This window comes from Heterodontus francisci, chromosome 34 (assembly GCF_036365525.1).
Source record: "Heterodontus francisci isolate sHetFra1 chromosome 34, sHetFra1.hap1, whole genome shotgun sequence".
Classification (NCBI taxonomy): domain Eukaryota; kingdom Metazoa; phylum Chordata; class Chondrichthyes; order Heterodontiformes; family Heterodontidae; genus Heterodontus; species Heterodontus francisci.
The window spans coordinates 8,752,814-8,768,855 of NC_090404.1; the positions used below are offsets into that span (position 1 = coordinate 8,752,814).

The window sequence follows — 16,042 nt, forward strand, 5'->3', positions numbered from 1 at the left end:
AATCCTCTGCAGAAATATTTGTTCATTAAATAATCCTCTTTGACATTGTTGGGACAGTGTCTACCTCCCTTGACAGTCCCACCCGCCGTTTTTTGCGCCCTACTGAACTCAAAAGTACTCATCTTTAAATCAGTAAGTTATCCTCCATCTCCACTCCAACTTAAACTGATGCAACAAAAAAAGACCTACACAGGAAGTCAGCGACTGCATCCAACACCTACCCGGATTCAAACTGGATTTTAATTGGTCCGACTGTGTTTCTAGACTCGGTTCGGTGATTAGCGCCTCCAATAAAACAAAATAAAAACACTATAGATGCTGGAAATATGAAATAAAAAGAGAAAATGCTGGAAATACTCAGCAGATCAGGCAGCATCTGTGGAAAGAGAAACCGTTCACGTTTCAGGTCGCTGGCCCTCCGTCAGTCTGCAAAAAAAAACCGAAAGCCACTACCTAATGGCGGCTGGGGTTCCCACAATTCTCTGAAGCCTAGAAACCGCTCTATCCAGCGCGCTGATTTCCCCATGCGCTGCGTACGCATGCTCCCCAGGGTCTGGCGCGGGGCATTCTGGGCGGCCTTGATGCTGTTGTTTGTTGCGAGCCGGACTCGGTGAAAACGGGAGAAAAAACCGGGAAGCAGCGGGTAGGATTGGGGAGGCGCTGCACCATCGGTTTAATAATGCCCCGCCCGATCCCCGGGACTCTCTCCACATGTCTGCCGAAGCTGCGGCTCTGCTTTGGGGTCTGAGAGCTGCATAGGCTCTATGTTGCTAGGCCCCGCTCAGCTGCTTGTGGTAGCTCCCAGCAGGCAGTCTGTCTCCGGGGGGGGGGGGGGGGAAATCAGGTCTTTTTCACGCCTGCGTGTTACGGTCATTCTAATGGCGATAGGCCATATTCTACCGCGCGGGGCATTCTGGGTAATTTATGTTTTCATTGTTCCCTAATAGTCAGCAGAGAAGAAGGCCTGTTCCGGCACTTTGGTCGAGTTATCACATTCGTCACTTAGCAGTCCGCCATTTACTTGTAGAATAGAGGTCTCTCTATTCGATCCATCGTGCCTGTGCCGTCTCTTTGTTAGAGCCACCGAGTAAGTCCGACTCCCCCACTCTTCTGCATCTTTTGATTTTTTTCCCCCATTCAATTCTTTATACAATTCCCTCTTGAAACTGCTTCTAACACCCTTTCAAGCAGTGGGTTCCAAATCACAGCAAATCGCTGAGTTTAAAAAGAAATATCTCATCGGCCGAAGGATCCAGAACCAGTAGACACCGATTTAAAGTAATTGGCAAAAGAAGCAACACCGACATGAAAAACATTTTTCCGTAGCAAGTGGTTCGGATCTGGAATGCACTGCCTCCGTGTGGTGGAGGCAGATTCAAAAGAGGCCTTCAAAAGAAAATTGAATAATTATCTGAAGAGAAAAAAATTGCAGGGCTACTGGAAAAAGGGGAGTGGGACTAAAGTGAGTTGCTCTTGCATCATAAGGGATCAAGTTTTAAACAAGTAAAGAGGCAGAAAAAGGATAGTGGAGACTAAAGGAAAGGACAAAAAGGAAGGTCTGTGATGGCATGGAAGGGAAAAGAGATTAAATAACAAAGGGATGATGGTGCAAGGCAAAAAGGGGATGGTAATGGGACAAGAGAAGAAACAAAATATGGATCTAGATGAGGGGTAAATGGGAAAAGCAGAATACTCACCAACAGCTGCCATCCAAAAATAAAATGAGGTCAGAGATCATGATCTAAATTGTTGAACTCAGTGTTGAGTCTGGAAAGCTGTAAAGTGCCTCATCTAAAGTGAACTTCATTAGAACCATGTGTGAGGTCAAGGACAGAGAGGTCAGTGTGGGAGTGGTGTGGAGAATCAAAGTGGCAGGTAACCAGAAGCTTACTGACTGGAGGTGTTCTGCAAAGCGATTACCCAAGCTGTGCTCGGTCTCCCCAGTGGAGGAGAATGCATTGTGAGCACAGTGGTTAGCACCGCAGCCTCACAGCTCCAGCGACCCGGGTTCAATTCTGGGTACTGCCTGTGTGGAGTTTGCAAGTTCTCCCTGTGTTTGCGTGGGTTTCCTCCGGGTGCTCCGGTTTCCTCCCACATGCCAAAGACTTGCAGGTTGATAGGTAAATTGGCCATTAGCAATTGCCCCTAGTATAGGTCAGTGGTAGGGAAATATAGGGACAGATGGGGATGTGGTAGGAATATGGGATTAGTATGGGATTAGTGTAGGATTAGTATAAATGGGTGGTTGATGGTCGGCACAGACTCGGTGGGCCGAAGGGCCTGTTTCAGTACTGTATCTCTAAACTAAACTAAATACAGTATACTGAATTGATAGAAGCACAAGTAAAGTGTTGTTTCACGTGGAAAGAGTGTTTGAGGCCTTGGACGGTAAGAAAGGAAGAGTGAAAAGGCACGTGTTGCATCTCCTGTGCTTTATTGGAAGGTGCCATGGGAACCGGGTGTTTGGAGTGATTGAAGAGGGCGTCATTGTGCTTGGAAAGCACATTCCTTTGGAATGATGAAAGGGAAGAGGTGTTTCATCGTGGCATCATGCTGGATGTGGTGGAAAATGCAGAGGATGATCCGTTGAATGTGGAGGCTGGTGGGGTGGTAGGTGAGGACAAGCGGAATCCTGTTGTACTTCTAAGATGGAGGGAAGGGGTGAGAGCAGATGTGCAGGAAATGAAAAGCACATGGTCAGGTTCTGTCAACCACAAATTGGGGGGTGGGGTTAGGAGTCCTCTGTTAGGAAAAAGGAAGACGTACCAGAAGCGCTGGAATGGAAGGTACGACATTGCAACCATAAGAATTAGGAGCATAGGTAGGCCATTCGGCCCATTGAGCCTGCTCCACCATTCAATAAGATCATGGCTGACCTGTTTGTCTCGAATTTCATACTCCCATCTACCCCGATAATCTTTGATTCCATTGCCTAACAAGAATCTATTTACTTCCGCCTTAAAAATATTCAATGATCCTGCCTCCACCACCTTCTGAGGCAGAGAATTCCAAAATCTCACAACCCTCTGAGAGAAAAAATTTCTCCTCATCTCTGTCCTAAAAGGGCGACCCCTAATTTTAAAACAGTGACCCCTTGTTCTGGACTCACCCACAAAAGGAAACATCCTTTCCACAGCCGCCTTATCAAGACTGTTCAGGATCTTACATACTTGAATCAAGTCTCCCCTCACTCTTCTAAACTCCAGTGAAAACAAGCCCAGACTGTCCAACCTTTCCTCATAAGACAAGGTAGCATTGTCAGAACAGGGAGAATGGAGACGGAGAAACTGGGAGAACGGAATAGTGTCCTGCAGGAAGCTGTGTATGAGGAAGTGTATTCTAGGTAATTGTGAGGAGCAGTGGGCTAAAAGTTGATATTGGTCGATAGACTATCCCCAGAAATGGAGACAGAGAAGTCGAGGATGGAAAGGAAAGAGTCGGAGATGGACCATGTGAAGGTGAGAGATGGTAGATATTGGAAACAAAGTTGATGAAATTTTCCAGTTCAGGATAAGAGCAGGAAATAGCACCAATAAAGTCATCAATATATCAGAAAAAAAGGTGAGGGAGCGGGTCTGAGTAGGACTAGAACAAAGAACGTTCCATATATCCCACAAAAGACAGGAATATCTCAGACCTATCCAGGTATCCACAGCAACATCTTTTATTTGGAGAAAGTGGAGTTAAAGGAGCAGTTGTTCAATGTATTTACCCCGGATTCCTGGCGAGGCAGAATGTGGTCCATCGATGGCTGCAGGAGCTGTGTTCACAGGGAGGGTGGGCGGGGAGGCTTCAGAAACACTGGTGTAGGCCACAATCCCCAAATAAAAACCTCCAGGTCCCACGTTTGCAGCTTTTTCCGGCAACAGGCCCAGGATAATGGCCGCCATCTTGGTTGAGCGGGGAGCAGAGCGCATGCGCGGCCATTTTGGTGATGACGCACAGCGTGGGCGGGGCTTCAGGGTCCCAGTGACCCGGTGTGAAAATCATTGACTCATTGATTTGGTTCTCACTCTGCACACGGGCTGGAGAACTGAACCCAGACAGAGTAGAGGGAGGGAGAAAACTGGCAGTGGAGGAAAGAAATGGTGCAGATGGTGTGATGGGTTTGGATTTCAGCACAGGGAGGAGGGAGAGTGTGTGTGTCAGGGATTTACAGCTTTGGGGGAACATGAGAGAAAATGATTTTTTTTTTGGAGAGTTGACTAAAGTAGCGCACAGGGAAATGTCTATGGATGTTATTTATATGGACTTTGATAAAGAACTTCATAAAAGACTGTTAGCTAAAATTGAAGCCAATGGAATTGAAGACACATTATTGACCAGGTTAAGAAATTGGCTGAGCAGCAGGAGACAGAGAGTAGGAATAATGAGCAGGTAATCTAATTGGCAGGATGTGACTAGTGATGTCAAGCAAGGATCTGTGTTGAGGCTTCAACAAGTCACTGTATTTATTAATGACATAGATGATGGGATAGGAAGGCACTTTTTCAAATTTGCCAATGACACAAAGATGGGTGAAATTGTAAGAAGTGTGGATGGAAGCATACAATTACAAAGAGATATTAATTGATTAAGTCAATGTGCAAAACTGTAGCAAATGGATTTCAGTGTAGGTAAATGTGAGGTCATCCACCTTGAACCTAAAGAGGATAAAACAGAGTACTTTCTAAATGCTGAAAAGTGAGAAACAGTGGCTGTCTAAAGTCACCTTGGTGTCTAGGTACCTAAATCATTAAAATGCCATCAATAGGTACAGAAGATAATCAAAAAGTCTAATTCAACTCTGGTCGTTATATCCAGACTAGAATACAAGGGGGTAGATGTCATGCTTCAGCTATACAAAGCCCTGGTTAGAGCACACCTGGAATACTGAAAGTGATTCTGGGCATCACACCTTAGGAAGGATATATTGGCCTTGGAGGGGGTGCAGTGTAGATTTATCAAAACGATACCTAGAATACAAGGGTCAAATTTCAAGGATATTACAGAGATTAAGGTATTCCCTGGAATTTAGAAGGTTAAGGGATGATTTGATATCAGTTTTCAAGATATTAAACGTAACAGAAACTATTTCTGCTATTTGAGGAGTCTTGGATTTGGGGCATAGACTAAACATCAAACCAGACCTTTCAGAAGTGAAATTAGGAATTAGAAAGAGAGGATTTACAGATGGGAAACTCAAACTAAATATCACACTCGAGCTCTGACCTAGCCACTGGATTCTACACTATACAGAAGCAGTGGGAGAGGAGTGGAGATTTAAAAAGCACGGCCAAAAGGTTCAGAAGCCGGAGGGAAGCAGCGGGAGAGGAGCAGAGGTTCAGAGGGAAGGAGTGGGAGAGAAGCGGAGGTTCAGAGGGAAGCAGAGGTTCGGAGGGAACCAGCGGGAGAGGAGCAGAGGTTCAGAGGGAAGCAGTGGGAGAGGAGCGGAGGTTCGGAGGGAAGCTGTGGGAGAGGAGCGGAGGAGCAGAGGTTCGGAGGGAAGCTGTGGGAGAGGAACGGAGGAGCAGAGGTTCAGAGGGAAGCAGCGGGAGAGGAGCAGTGGATTGGAGGGAAGCAATGGGAGAAGGGCGGAGGTTCAGAGGGAAGCAGCAGGAGAGGAGTGGAGGCTCAGAGGCCGGAGGGAAGCAACGGGAGAGGAGCGGGGGTTCGGAGGGAAGCTGTGGGAGAAGAGCGGAGGTTCGGAGGGAAGCTGTGGGAGACGAGCGGAGGTTCGGAGGGAAGCAGTGGGAGAGGAGTGGAGGTTCGGAGGGAAGCAGTGGGAGAGGAGCGGCGGTTCGGAGGGAAGGAGTGGGAGAGGAGCAGAGCTTCAGAGGGAAGCAGAGGTTCGGAGGGAAGCAGTGGGAGAGGAGCAGAGGTTCGGAGGGAAGCAGCGGGAGAGGAGCGAAGGTTCGGAGGGAAGGAGTGGGAGAGAAGCGGAGGTTCAGAGGGAAGCAGAGGTTCGGAGGGAACCAGCGGGAGAGGAGCAGAGGTTCAGAGGGAAGCAGCGGGAGAGGAGCGAAGGTTCGGAGGGAAGGAGTGGGAGAGAAGCGGAGGTTCAGAGGGAAGCAGAGGTTCGGAGGGAACCAGCGGGAGAGGAGCAGAGGTTCAGAGGGAAGCAGTGGGAGAGGAGCGGAGGTTCGGAGGGAAGCTGTGGGAGAGGAGCGGAGGAGCAGAGGTTCGGAGGGAAGCTGTGGGAGAGGAACGGAGGAGCAGAGGTTCAGAGGGAAGCAGCGGGAGAGGAGCAGTGGATTGGAGGGAAGCAATGGGAGAAGGGCGGAGGTTCAGAGGGAAGCAGCAGGAGAGGGGCGGAGGTTCAGAGGGAAGCAGCAGGAGAGGAGTGGAGGCTCAGAGGCCGGAGGGAAGCAACGGGAGAGGAGCGGAGGTTCGGAGGGAAGCTGTGGGAGAAGAGCGGAGGTTCGGAGGGAAGCTGTGGGAGAAGAGCGGAGGTTCGGAGGGAAGCTGTGGGAGACGAGCGGAGGTTCGGAGGGAAGCAGTGGGAGAGGAGCGGAGGTTCGGAGGGAAGCAGTGGGAGAGGAGCGGAGGTTCGGAGGGAAGCTGTGCGAGAGGAGCGGAGGAGCAGAAGTTCAGAGGGAAGCAGCGGGAGAGGAGCGGAGGTTCGGAGGGAAGCTGTGCGAGAGGAGCGGAGGAGCAGAGGTTCAGAGGGAAGCAGCGGGAGAGGAGCAGTGGATTGGAGGGAAGCAACGGGAGAAGGGCGGAGGTTCAGAGGGAAGCAGCAGGAGAGGAGCGGAGGCTCAGCGGCCGGAGGGAAGCAACGGGAGAGGAGCGGAGGTTCGGAGGGAAGCTGTGGGAGAAGAGCGGAGGTTCGGAGGGAAGCTGTGGGAGACAAGCGGAGGTTCGGAGGGAAGCAGTGGGAGAGGAGCGGAGGGAAGGAGTGGGAGAGGAGCAGAGGTTCAGAGGGAAGCTGTGGGAGAAGAGCGGAGGTTCGGAGGGAAGCAGTGGGAGAGGAGCGGCGGTTCGGAGGGAAGCAGCGGGAAAGGAGAGGAGGTTTGGAGTGAAGCAGCGGGAGAGGAGCGGAGGTTCGGAGGGAAGCAGTGGGAGAGGAGCGGAGGGAAGCAGTGGGAGAGGAGCGGAGGTTCGGAGGGAAGCAGCGGGAAAGGAGAGGAGGTTCGGAGAGAAGCAGCGGGAGAGGTGCGGAGGTTCGGAGGGAAGCAGCGAGAGAGGAGAGGAGGTTCGGAGAGAAGAAGCGGGAGAGGAGCGGAGGTTCGGAGGGAAGCTGTGGGAGAAGAGCGGAGGTTCGGAGGGAAGCTGTGGGAGAAGAGCGGAGGTTCGGAGGGAAGCTGTGGGAGACAAGCGGAGGTTCGGAGGGAAGCAGTGGGAGAGGAGCGGAGGGAAGGAGTGGGAGAGGTTCAGAGGGAAGCTGTGGGAGACGAGCGGCGGTTCAGAGGGAAGCAGTGGGAGAGGAGCGGCGGTTCGGAGGGAAGCAGCGGGAAAGGAGAGGAGGTTTGGAGTGAAGCAGCGGGAGAGGAGCGGAGGTTCGGAGGGAAGCAGTGGGAGAGGAGCGGAGGGAAGCAGTGGGAGAGGAGCGGAGGTTCGGAGGGAAGCAGCGGGAAAGGAGAGGAGGTTCGGAGAGAAGCAGCGGGAGAGGTGCGGAGGTTCGGAGGGAAGCAGCGAGAGAGGAGAGGAGGTTCGGAGAGAAGAAGCGGGAGAGGAGCGGAGGTTCGGAGGGAAGCAGCGGGAGAGGAGAGGAGGTTCGGAGAGAAGCAGCGGGAGAGGAGTGGAGGTTCGGAGGGAAGCAGTGGGAGAGGAGCGGAGGTTCAGAGGGAAGCTGTGGGAGAAGAGCGGAGGTTCGGAGGGAAGCAGTGGGAGAGGAGAGGAGGTTCGGAGAGAAGCAGCGGGAGAGGAGCGGAGTTTCGGAGGGAAGCAGTGGGACAGGAGCGGCGGTTCGGAGGGAAGCAGTGGGAGAGGAGCGGAGGTTCGGAGGGAAGCAGTGGGAGAGGAGAGGAGAGAAGCAGCGGGACAGGAGCGGAGTTTCGGAGGGAAGCAGTGGGAGAGGAGCGGAGGTTCGGAGGGAAGCAGTGGGAGAGGAGAGGAGTTTCGGAGGGAAGCAGTGGGAGAGGAGCGGAGGTTCGGAGGGAAGCAGTGGGAGAGGAGAGGAGTTTCGGAGGGAAGCAGTGGGAGAGGAGAGGAGTTTCGGAGGGAAGCAGTGGGAGAGGAGCGGAGGTTCGGAGGGAAGCAGTGGGAGAGGAGAGGAGTTTCGGAGGGAAGCAGTGGGAGAGGAGCGGAGGTTCGGAGGGAAGCAGTGGAAGAGGAGCAGAGGTTCGGAGGGAAGCAGTGGGAGAGGAGTGGAGGGAAGGAGTGGGAGAGGAGCGAAGGTTCAGAGGGAAGCTGTGGGAGAAGAGCGGAGGTTCGGAGGGAAGCTGTGGGAGACGAGCGGAGGTTCGGAGGGAAGCTGTGGGAGACGAGCGGAGGTTCGGAGGGAAGCTGTGGGAGACGAGCAGAGGTTCGGAGGGAAGCAGTGGGAGAGGAGCGGAGTTTCAGAGGGAAGCTGTGGGAGAGGAGCAGAGGTTTGGAGGGAAGCAGTGAGAGAGGAGCGGAGGTTCGGAGGGAAGCAGTGGGAGAGGAGCGGAGGTTCGGAGGGAAGCAGTGGGAGAGGTTCGGAGGGAAGCAGCGGGAGAGGAGCTGAGGTTCGGAGGGAAGCTGTGGGAGAGGAGCGGAGGTTCGGAGGGAAGCTGTGGGAGAGGAGCGGAGGTTCGGAGGGAAGCTGTGGGAGAGGAGCAGAGGTTCGGAGGGAAGCTGTGGGAGAGGAGCGGAGGTTCGGAGGGAAGCTGTGGGAGAGGAGCGGAGGTTCGGAGGGAAGCTGTGGGAGAGAAGCAGAGGTTCGGAGGGAAGCTGTGGGAGAGGAGCGGAAGTTCGGAGGGAAGCTGTGGGAGAGGAGCGGAGGTTTGGAGGGAAGCTGTGGGAGAGGAGCGGAGGTTCGGAGGGAAGCAGTGAGAGAGGAGCAGAGGTTCGGAGGGAAGCTGTGGGGAAACAGAAAGCTAGCCGGAGTAAGTATACCAGTAAGCTTTTAATTTAAGCTAAATTAATCAAATATAAAATAAAACTTGATCGATTCATTCGTATAAAAATGAAAAACTAAGGCGAATTTTATAATGTATCATCTAGAGAGACAGCGAAACCAGCAGGGAGGGTATTGCTTCTAATTAGGAGCTGGGGCATTAAAATTATTCAGTCAGGGTCCTGTAACAGTAAGTGTTGTAATAAGAGTATAAGCACAGAGCAGAACTAGAGATATTCATTAAAATTGATAGTTTAAACAGGGTATTAAATAGAGCGTGAAAAAAGGGAAGAGAGGATATTTTTTAGATCACGGATGGGCAGCTGAAACATGGTGCCTGCAATTCCTGTGCCATGTGGGAACTTCAGGACACGTCATGCAGTCAGGGGGACAGACAGCCATTTCTTTAACCGTTATCATGAGTCCTGCAGATTGTATTTCCTCCCTGCTAGGGTAAAGGACATCATGGAGAGGGTGCAGGATATTCTATAGGGGGAAAGGAGTGAGCCAGATGTTGTGGTACGCGTTGGTACCAATGACATAGCAAGGGCAGGTATTGAGGTCCTATGGACAAATTTTCAGGAGCTAGGGAGGAAGTTATAGAGTAGGACCTGGAGGTTAGTAATCTTTGGGTTACTTCCAGTGCCATGTCCGAGCGAGTGTAGAAATAGGAAGCTTGGGAGGATCAATGCATGGCTTGAAGCATGGTGCAGCAGGTGGCATGAAGTGAATTGCTCACTCGGAAAGCCAGGGCAGACAGGATGGACTGAATGGCCTCCTCCTGTGCTGGACCAATTCTATTTAGGCATTTTTCTTTAGTAAAGGGAAGACTTGGAGGTGATCTGATCGAGGTCTTTAAAATTATCAATGGGTTGAACGTGGAGAGAATGTTTCCACTTGTGGGAGAATCCAAACTTAGGGGCAATAAATACAAGACAGTTCGTTGTAAATCCAGAGGAGAGATTTCTTTACTCAGAGAGTGGGTAGAATGTGGAACTCGATACCACAGGAAATGTTTGAGGTAAATGGCGTAGATGCTTTCAAAAGGAAACTAGACAAGTCCATGAGAGCAAAGGCAACAAAAAGATCTGCTGAAAGGCTGAGATGAGGTAGACAGAATGGGAGGAGATTCATGAGCGATATAAACACCAGCACAGACTAGTTGGGCTGAATGGCCTGTTTGTGTATTGTATATTTTAAGTAATCCTATGTAATCTTCCGTTATAGGGTATTAGAAGGGGAGGATTTGCAGATGGGAAGCTCAAACCAAACATCACATCAAGATCTGGCAGTCACTCAATTCATCAGGACCAAAATATCATCGGCTTTTGAATGTGGAAGGAGAAATGTTTGTCTTTTCTGTCTCTGGGAGAAGATTTCAAACATCAGTGTGACTGGAAAAGCACAGACACACACACCCGAGTGAGAGTGTACTGAATGTGGAAAGAACTTTCACCAGTTACACAGCCTGAAAAACATCGCAACATTCACAGTGGAGAGATACTGTAGACACGTCTCGGTGTGGACGAGGCTTTAACTGATCATCCAACCTGGAAAGACACAAGGACACTCGTACCATGGCAAAATCATGGAAGTGTGGGGACTGTGGGAAAGGATTCAGTTACCCGTCTGAGCTGGAAATTCATTGGCGCAGTCACACTGGGGAGAGGCCGTTTACCTGCTCTGTGTGTGGAAAGGGATTCACTCAGTCATCCGGTCTCTATGCACACCAGCGAGTTCATACTGGAGAGAGGCCGTTCATCTGCCTTGAATGTGGGAAGGAATTTAATGTTTTATCAACCCTCCAGCAACACAAGCGGGTTCACTCTGCTAAGAGACCGTTCAAATGTTCTGACTGTGAGAAGAGCTTTAAAAGCACAAAGGATCTACTGGCACACCAACGCACTCACACTGGGGAGAGGCCGTTTATCTGCTCTGTGTGCGGGAAGGGATTCACACAGTCATCCCACCTCCTGAGACATCAACTAGTTCACTCTGATAACAGACCTTTTCAATGTTCTAACTGTGGGAATAGCTTTAAAAGTAAAATTGATTTACTGAACCATCAACGCACTCACACTGGGGAGAGGCCGTTCACCTGCTGTGTGTGTGGGAAGGGATTCACTCAGTCATCCACCCTCTATACACACCGGCGAGTTCATACTGGAGAGAGGCCATTCACCTGTCTTGAATGTGGGAAGGGATTTACTGTTTTATCAAACCTCCGGACACACCAGCGACTTCACTCTGATAAGAGACCATTTATCTGTTCTGACTGTGGGAAGAGCTTTAAAAGCACAAAGAATTTACTGAACCACCAACGTACTCACACTGGGGAGAGACCGTTCACTTGCTCTGTTTGTGGAATGGGATTCACTCAGTCATCCCACCTCACTGAACATCAACTTGTTCACACTGATGAGAGACCTTTAAAATGTTACGACTGTGAAAAGAGATTTAAACACAAAAACGATCTGATAAAACACCAACGTACTCACACTGGGGAGAGACCCTTCACCTGCTCTGTCTGTGGAAAGGGATTCAATCAGTCATCCCACCTCACTGAACACCAACTTGTTCACACTGATAAGAGACCTTTTAAATGTTTCAGCTGTGAGAAAAGTTTTAAAAGTAAAAGGAATCTGCTGACACACCAGCAGGTTCACACCAGGGAGAGGTCGTTCACCTGCTGTGCATGTGGGAAGGGATTCACTCAGTCATCGAACCTGCTGAGACACCAGCAAGTTCACAAGTGACTGCAGGGATTGGATTCTGATGTTGCTGCTGTTAATCACATCCTGAACTGAGTCTTGACTGAAAGCTTTTTTCCAGTTGGGTTTCCAAAGGGCTCAGCACTAGGCCGCTTTCTTTTTGTGGTTACATATCAATTATTTAGACTTCAATGTAGGGGGCATGATTAAGAAGTTTGCAGATGATACAAAAACTTGGTCATGGGGTTGATAATTGTTACAATGGTGCAGGACAAAGCCCCCCAATTAAAATATATGATTCTGATCGCGGTGGAAGCAACGTACTGTTAATTCAGTCCCGTCGCTCCACAGGTCGCAGCATATTTCTTTAAGCTTTCCAAATCGAACAATCTAGTAACCCCCGAATGCAGTGGACCAAACCAGGTATCTTTAGATATCAACAAATTAACTATTTATTTTTTAAAAACTAAAATCTTAAACACTAAGATAAACCAATATCTAAAGTACTTATAACTTCTTATTTAAAAATCTAACTCCTGCATTCACATACATATACGCAAACTAACAGTAGTTTTGTTTTTAATTAGCTGACTGGAAAAAAAAAGTCTTTGCAAGTTACATTCCTGACGAATGGAGTCTTCCAATGTAGAAAGGTCACTTGAAGTCTTCACAGTGGCCCGATGGGAAAAATAATGTCCTTCAAAGATAGGAATTTAGCAGTTTGGCTGTTGTATCATCAACTGTCCCTCCAGTGGTGAACCCAGCAATACCGATACTTTGTTGAGAAAGAAAAGCTTTTCTTATCTTCTGAGGGAATTAATTTGGCTTGTTGCTTTGTCGAATCTACTTGAGAGACAGAGAGAAATAAAATGGCTTCTTCCTTCAACTGCTGGAACAGTCTCTGCCTAAACCAGTCTGTGCCAGCTAGTTTGCAAAAGTCAAATAGCAAAATTGAACCATGTGACCTCTTTTTTTTATTTAGAGATACAGCACTGAAAAAGGCCCTTTGGCCCACCGGGTCTGTGCTGACCATCAAACACCCATTTATACTAGTCCTACATTAATCCCATATTCCTACCTCTTGCTGCTGTTGCTTGGCAACCAGGATGCACTCTGGCAGACTGAATCTCCAAAACATTGTCTTAAAGGTGCACTGACCTTTTTACAGTCTTAAAGGCATAGACAATATTTCTGAGGAGAAAAAAACAAGACCGTGACATAATGAAGAAGAAAGCTGTAGACTGGAGGAAGATTTTTTTAAATTCATTCATGGAATGTGGGCGTCGCAGGCCAGGCCAGCATTTATTGCCCATCCCTAATTGCCCTTGAGAAGGTGGTGGTGAGCTGCCTTCTTGAACCGCTGCAGTCCATGTGGCGTAGGTATACCCACAGTGCTGTTAGGAAGGGAGTTCCAGGATTTTGACCCAGCGACAGTGAAGGAACGGTGATATAGTTCCAAGTCAGGATGGTGTGTGACTTGGAGGGGAACTTGCAGGTGGTGGTGTTCCCATGCATTTTCTGCCTTTGTCCTTCTAGTTGGTAGAGATCGCGGGTTTGGAAGGTGCTGTCTAAGGAGCCTTGGTGCATTGCTGCAGTGCATCTTGTAGATTTTACTGCTGCCACTATGCGTCGGTGGTGGAGGGAGTGAATGTTTATAGATGGGGTGCCAATCAAGCGGGCTGCTTTGTCCTGGATGGGTGTCGAGCTTCTTGAGTGTTGTTGGAGTTGCACCCATCCAGGCAAGTGATCACACTCCTGACTTGTAGATAGTGGACAGGCTTTGGGGAGTCAGGAGGTGAGTTAGTCGCCACAGGATTCCTAGCCTCTGACCCTGCTGTTGTAGCCACAGTATTTATCAATGGACCATGAGCAGAAAAGAGGCAAATGGAGTTCAATTCGGAGAAGTGTGAGGTAATGCATTTATGGAAGGCTAAGAAGGCAAGGAAATACAATATTACTGGTAGAATACCATATGCATTCTTAACCACCATATCTACCTGTCCTGCTACCTTCAGGGATCTAGGAGTGCCTGTCCCCAGATCTCTGAAGGTAGCAGGACAGGTAGATAAGGTGGTTAAGAATGCATATGGGATTTTTTTTTTTATTAGCTGAGGCACAGAATATAAGAGCAGGGAGTATTTGCAGCATTTTCTGTTGATGAAACATCACAGACCTGAAATGTTAACTTTGTTCCTGCCTCCACAGATGCTGTCAAATCTGCTGAGTATTTCCAGTCTTTTAAGAGTAGGGAGGCTATGCAAGACCTGAATAAAACACAGTTAGACCACAGCTAGAGTACTGCATACAGTTCTGGTCACCGCATTCCAGGATATGTGTGATCGCACCAGAGAGGGTGCAGAGGAGATTTATGAGGATGTTGGCAGGACTGGAGAATTTTGACTATGATGAAAGATTGGATAGGTTGGGGTTGTTTTCTTGGGAACAGAGGAGGCTGAGGAGAGATTTAATTGAGGTGTATAAAATTATGCAGGGCCTAAACAGAGTTGATAGGAAGGACCCGTTTCCCTTAGCTGAGAGGTCAATAATCAGAGGGCATAGATTTAAAATAATTGACAGAAGGATTAGAGGGGAGTGGAGAAATCATTTCACCCAGAGGGTGGTGGGGGTCTGGAACTCACTGTCTGAAAGGGTGGTAGAGGCAGAAACCCTCATCACATTAAAAAAAAACACTTGGATATGCACGTGAAGTGCTGTAACCTACAGAACCACAACAGACCAAGAGCTGGAAAGTGGGAATAGGCTGGATAGCTTTTACTTCAGCCATCACAGATATGATGAGCTGAATGGCCTCCTTCTAAGCTGTAAATTTTCTCTGTTCCTATTCTGACAGTTGGAGTTTGTTTCTACTGATATTAATAAACCCTCTACCTAGGCTGGAGGTTAATATACTGGATAGATTTGAAATAAATCAGCTTTGGTTTAAACACATTGTTGTAGATTTTTGTCTTTCCCCCCTGAGTGTTTAACATCACCTGGCTAGAGCTCAGAAAGGACAATCTGGGGGGGAGGATCATACAGCAGGATCAGAACTGCCTGGACACAGGCCTTCAGGGTAACGCTGAGAGGGACAAACGGCACTTTGGTCTTTCTCATCTCTCTTCACTGACAGCAAGGTCCCCGTGTGGGTTAATCTTGAGTTGTGTAAGAAATATGTCCCAGCTCCTGGGCACGGAACAGAAGGCTCCTTTACAACTGTGTTTAGAATCAGGAAGAACAACAGTGAATGCTGGAAATGTGCTGTCAAATCAGTGATTGGTGTAAAACTGTGATCTGTTCCTGACTGTAAGTGAAACGGCAGGTTTAGTTTCCAGAATGAAAATGGCTGGTAATTATTCTGCGAAGATTTAACATGATGTGTGTCAGTCCTGAGTCCATCATTTTAAGACAGCTGTTAATGCATTTCAAACAAACCTGTTTAAAATAAATAGATTAAAGTCTGCATTGTAATAGCAGATGGAGGAGTTTACAGGAGCCTGTTAACTGCTGGTACAATTATGCAACAGACATTTTTCACCAAATAAAGGAGGACCTGCAGTGTGTTTCCAGGAATTCCCAGTTTTATTGACGCATATGTGTTGGACACCAGGATAACTAAAATAAATGACTCCGAGCATTCACGAGGATGCGACAGCAACAGTTGCTCTGGGATCACTCTCCACCACTGTGAAACTCCACCACTGACCCTGCTGAAGGTTGTAGGCTCAGGGAGTTAGGCTTTAAGTCAACACCTGACTCACATCAGGATGAGTCTGATTTCCTTCCATTCTGGTTAATGTTGTTCTTATCCATCATCAGATTCATGGACCCTGATTGGAAATGACTGGGAACATTGGTCCAGTTGTGTCTGTATGAGACCAAGAGAGAAAGAGATGGACAGACAGAGAGAGTAAGAGATAAGCAGAGAGTGAGACAGGCAGGTGGAGTGAGAAAGACAAAGAAAGTGAAACACAGATCGAGAGAGGAAGCAACAAACTGACAGTGATAGAGTGAATTTCAAATCTTGAGATGGAAATATTTTTTGTTGGGTAGGTTTACGAAAGGATATGGAACCAAACCGGGTAAATGTAGTTGAGATACAGAAGTCATGAGGTAACTGAATGGTGAACAGGCTGGAGGGGCTGAATGGCCTCCTCCTGCTCATGTGATCCTCTATTTTACAAGATCACTGAGACTGATTCCCTGAGGCTCCTCTTAATACCGGGGCCTTCTATTCCTGACAGTTGTGCAACACGATGTTATGATCCCCGTGGAGATCACCAAAAGAATCGAATTTACTGACTGACCCGAATAGAAAAACCAAATGGACCAG

The 16,042-nt window shown here is 48.7% G+C and overlaps 1 protein-coding gene across 1 annotated transcript; it reads left to right on the top strand.

Moving 5' to 3' along the window:
• Positions 1-565: 565 nt before the first annotated feature.
• Positions 566-13,710, top strand: LOC137349003 (zinc finger protein 135-like). The gene is made up of 2 exons (XM_068014255.1): positions 566-643; positions 10,229-13,710. Exon 2 carries the CDS (start codon positions 10,579-10,581, stop codon positions 11,755-11,757), a length of 1,179 nt encoding a protein of 392 aa, XP_067870356.1. The 5' UTR covers positions 566-643; positions 10,229-10,578; the 3' UTR covers positions 11,758-13,710.
• The last annotated feature ends 2,332 nt before the right edge of the window (positions 13,711-16,042 follow it).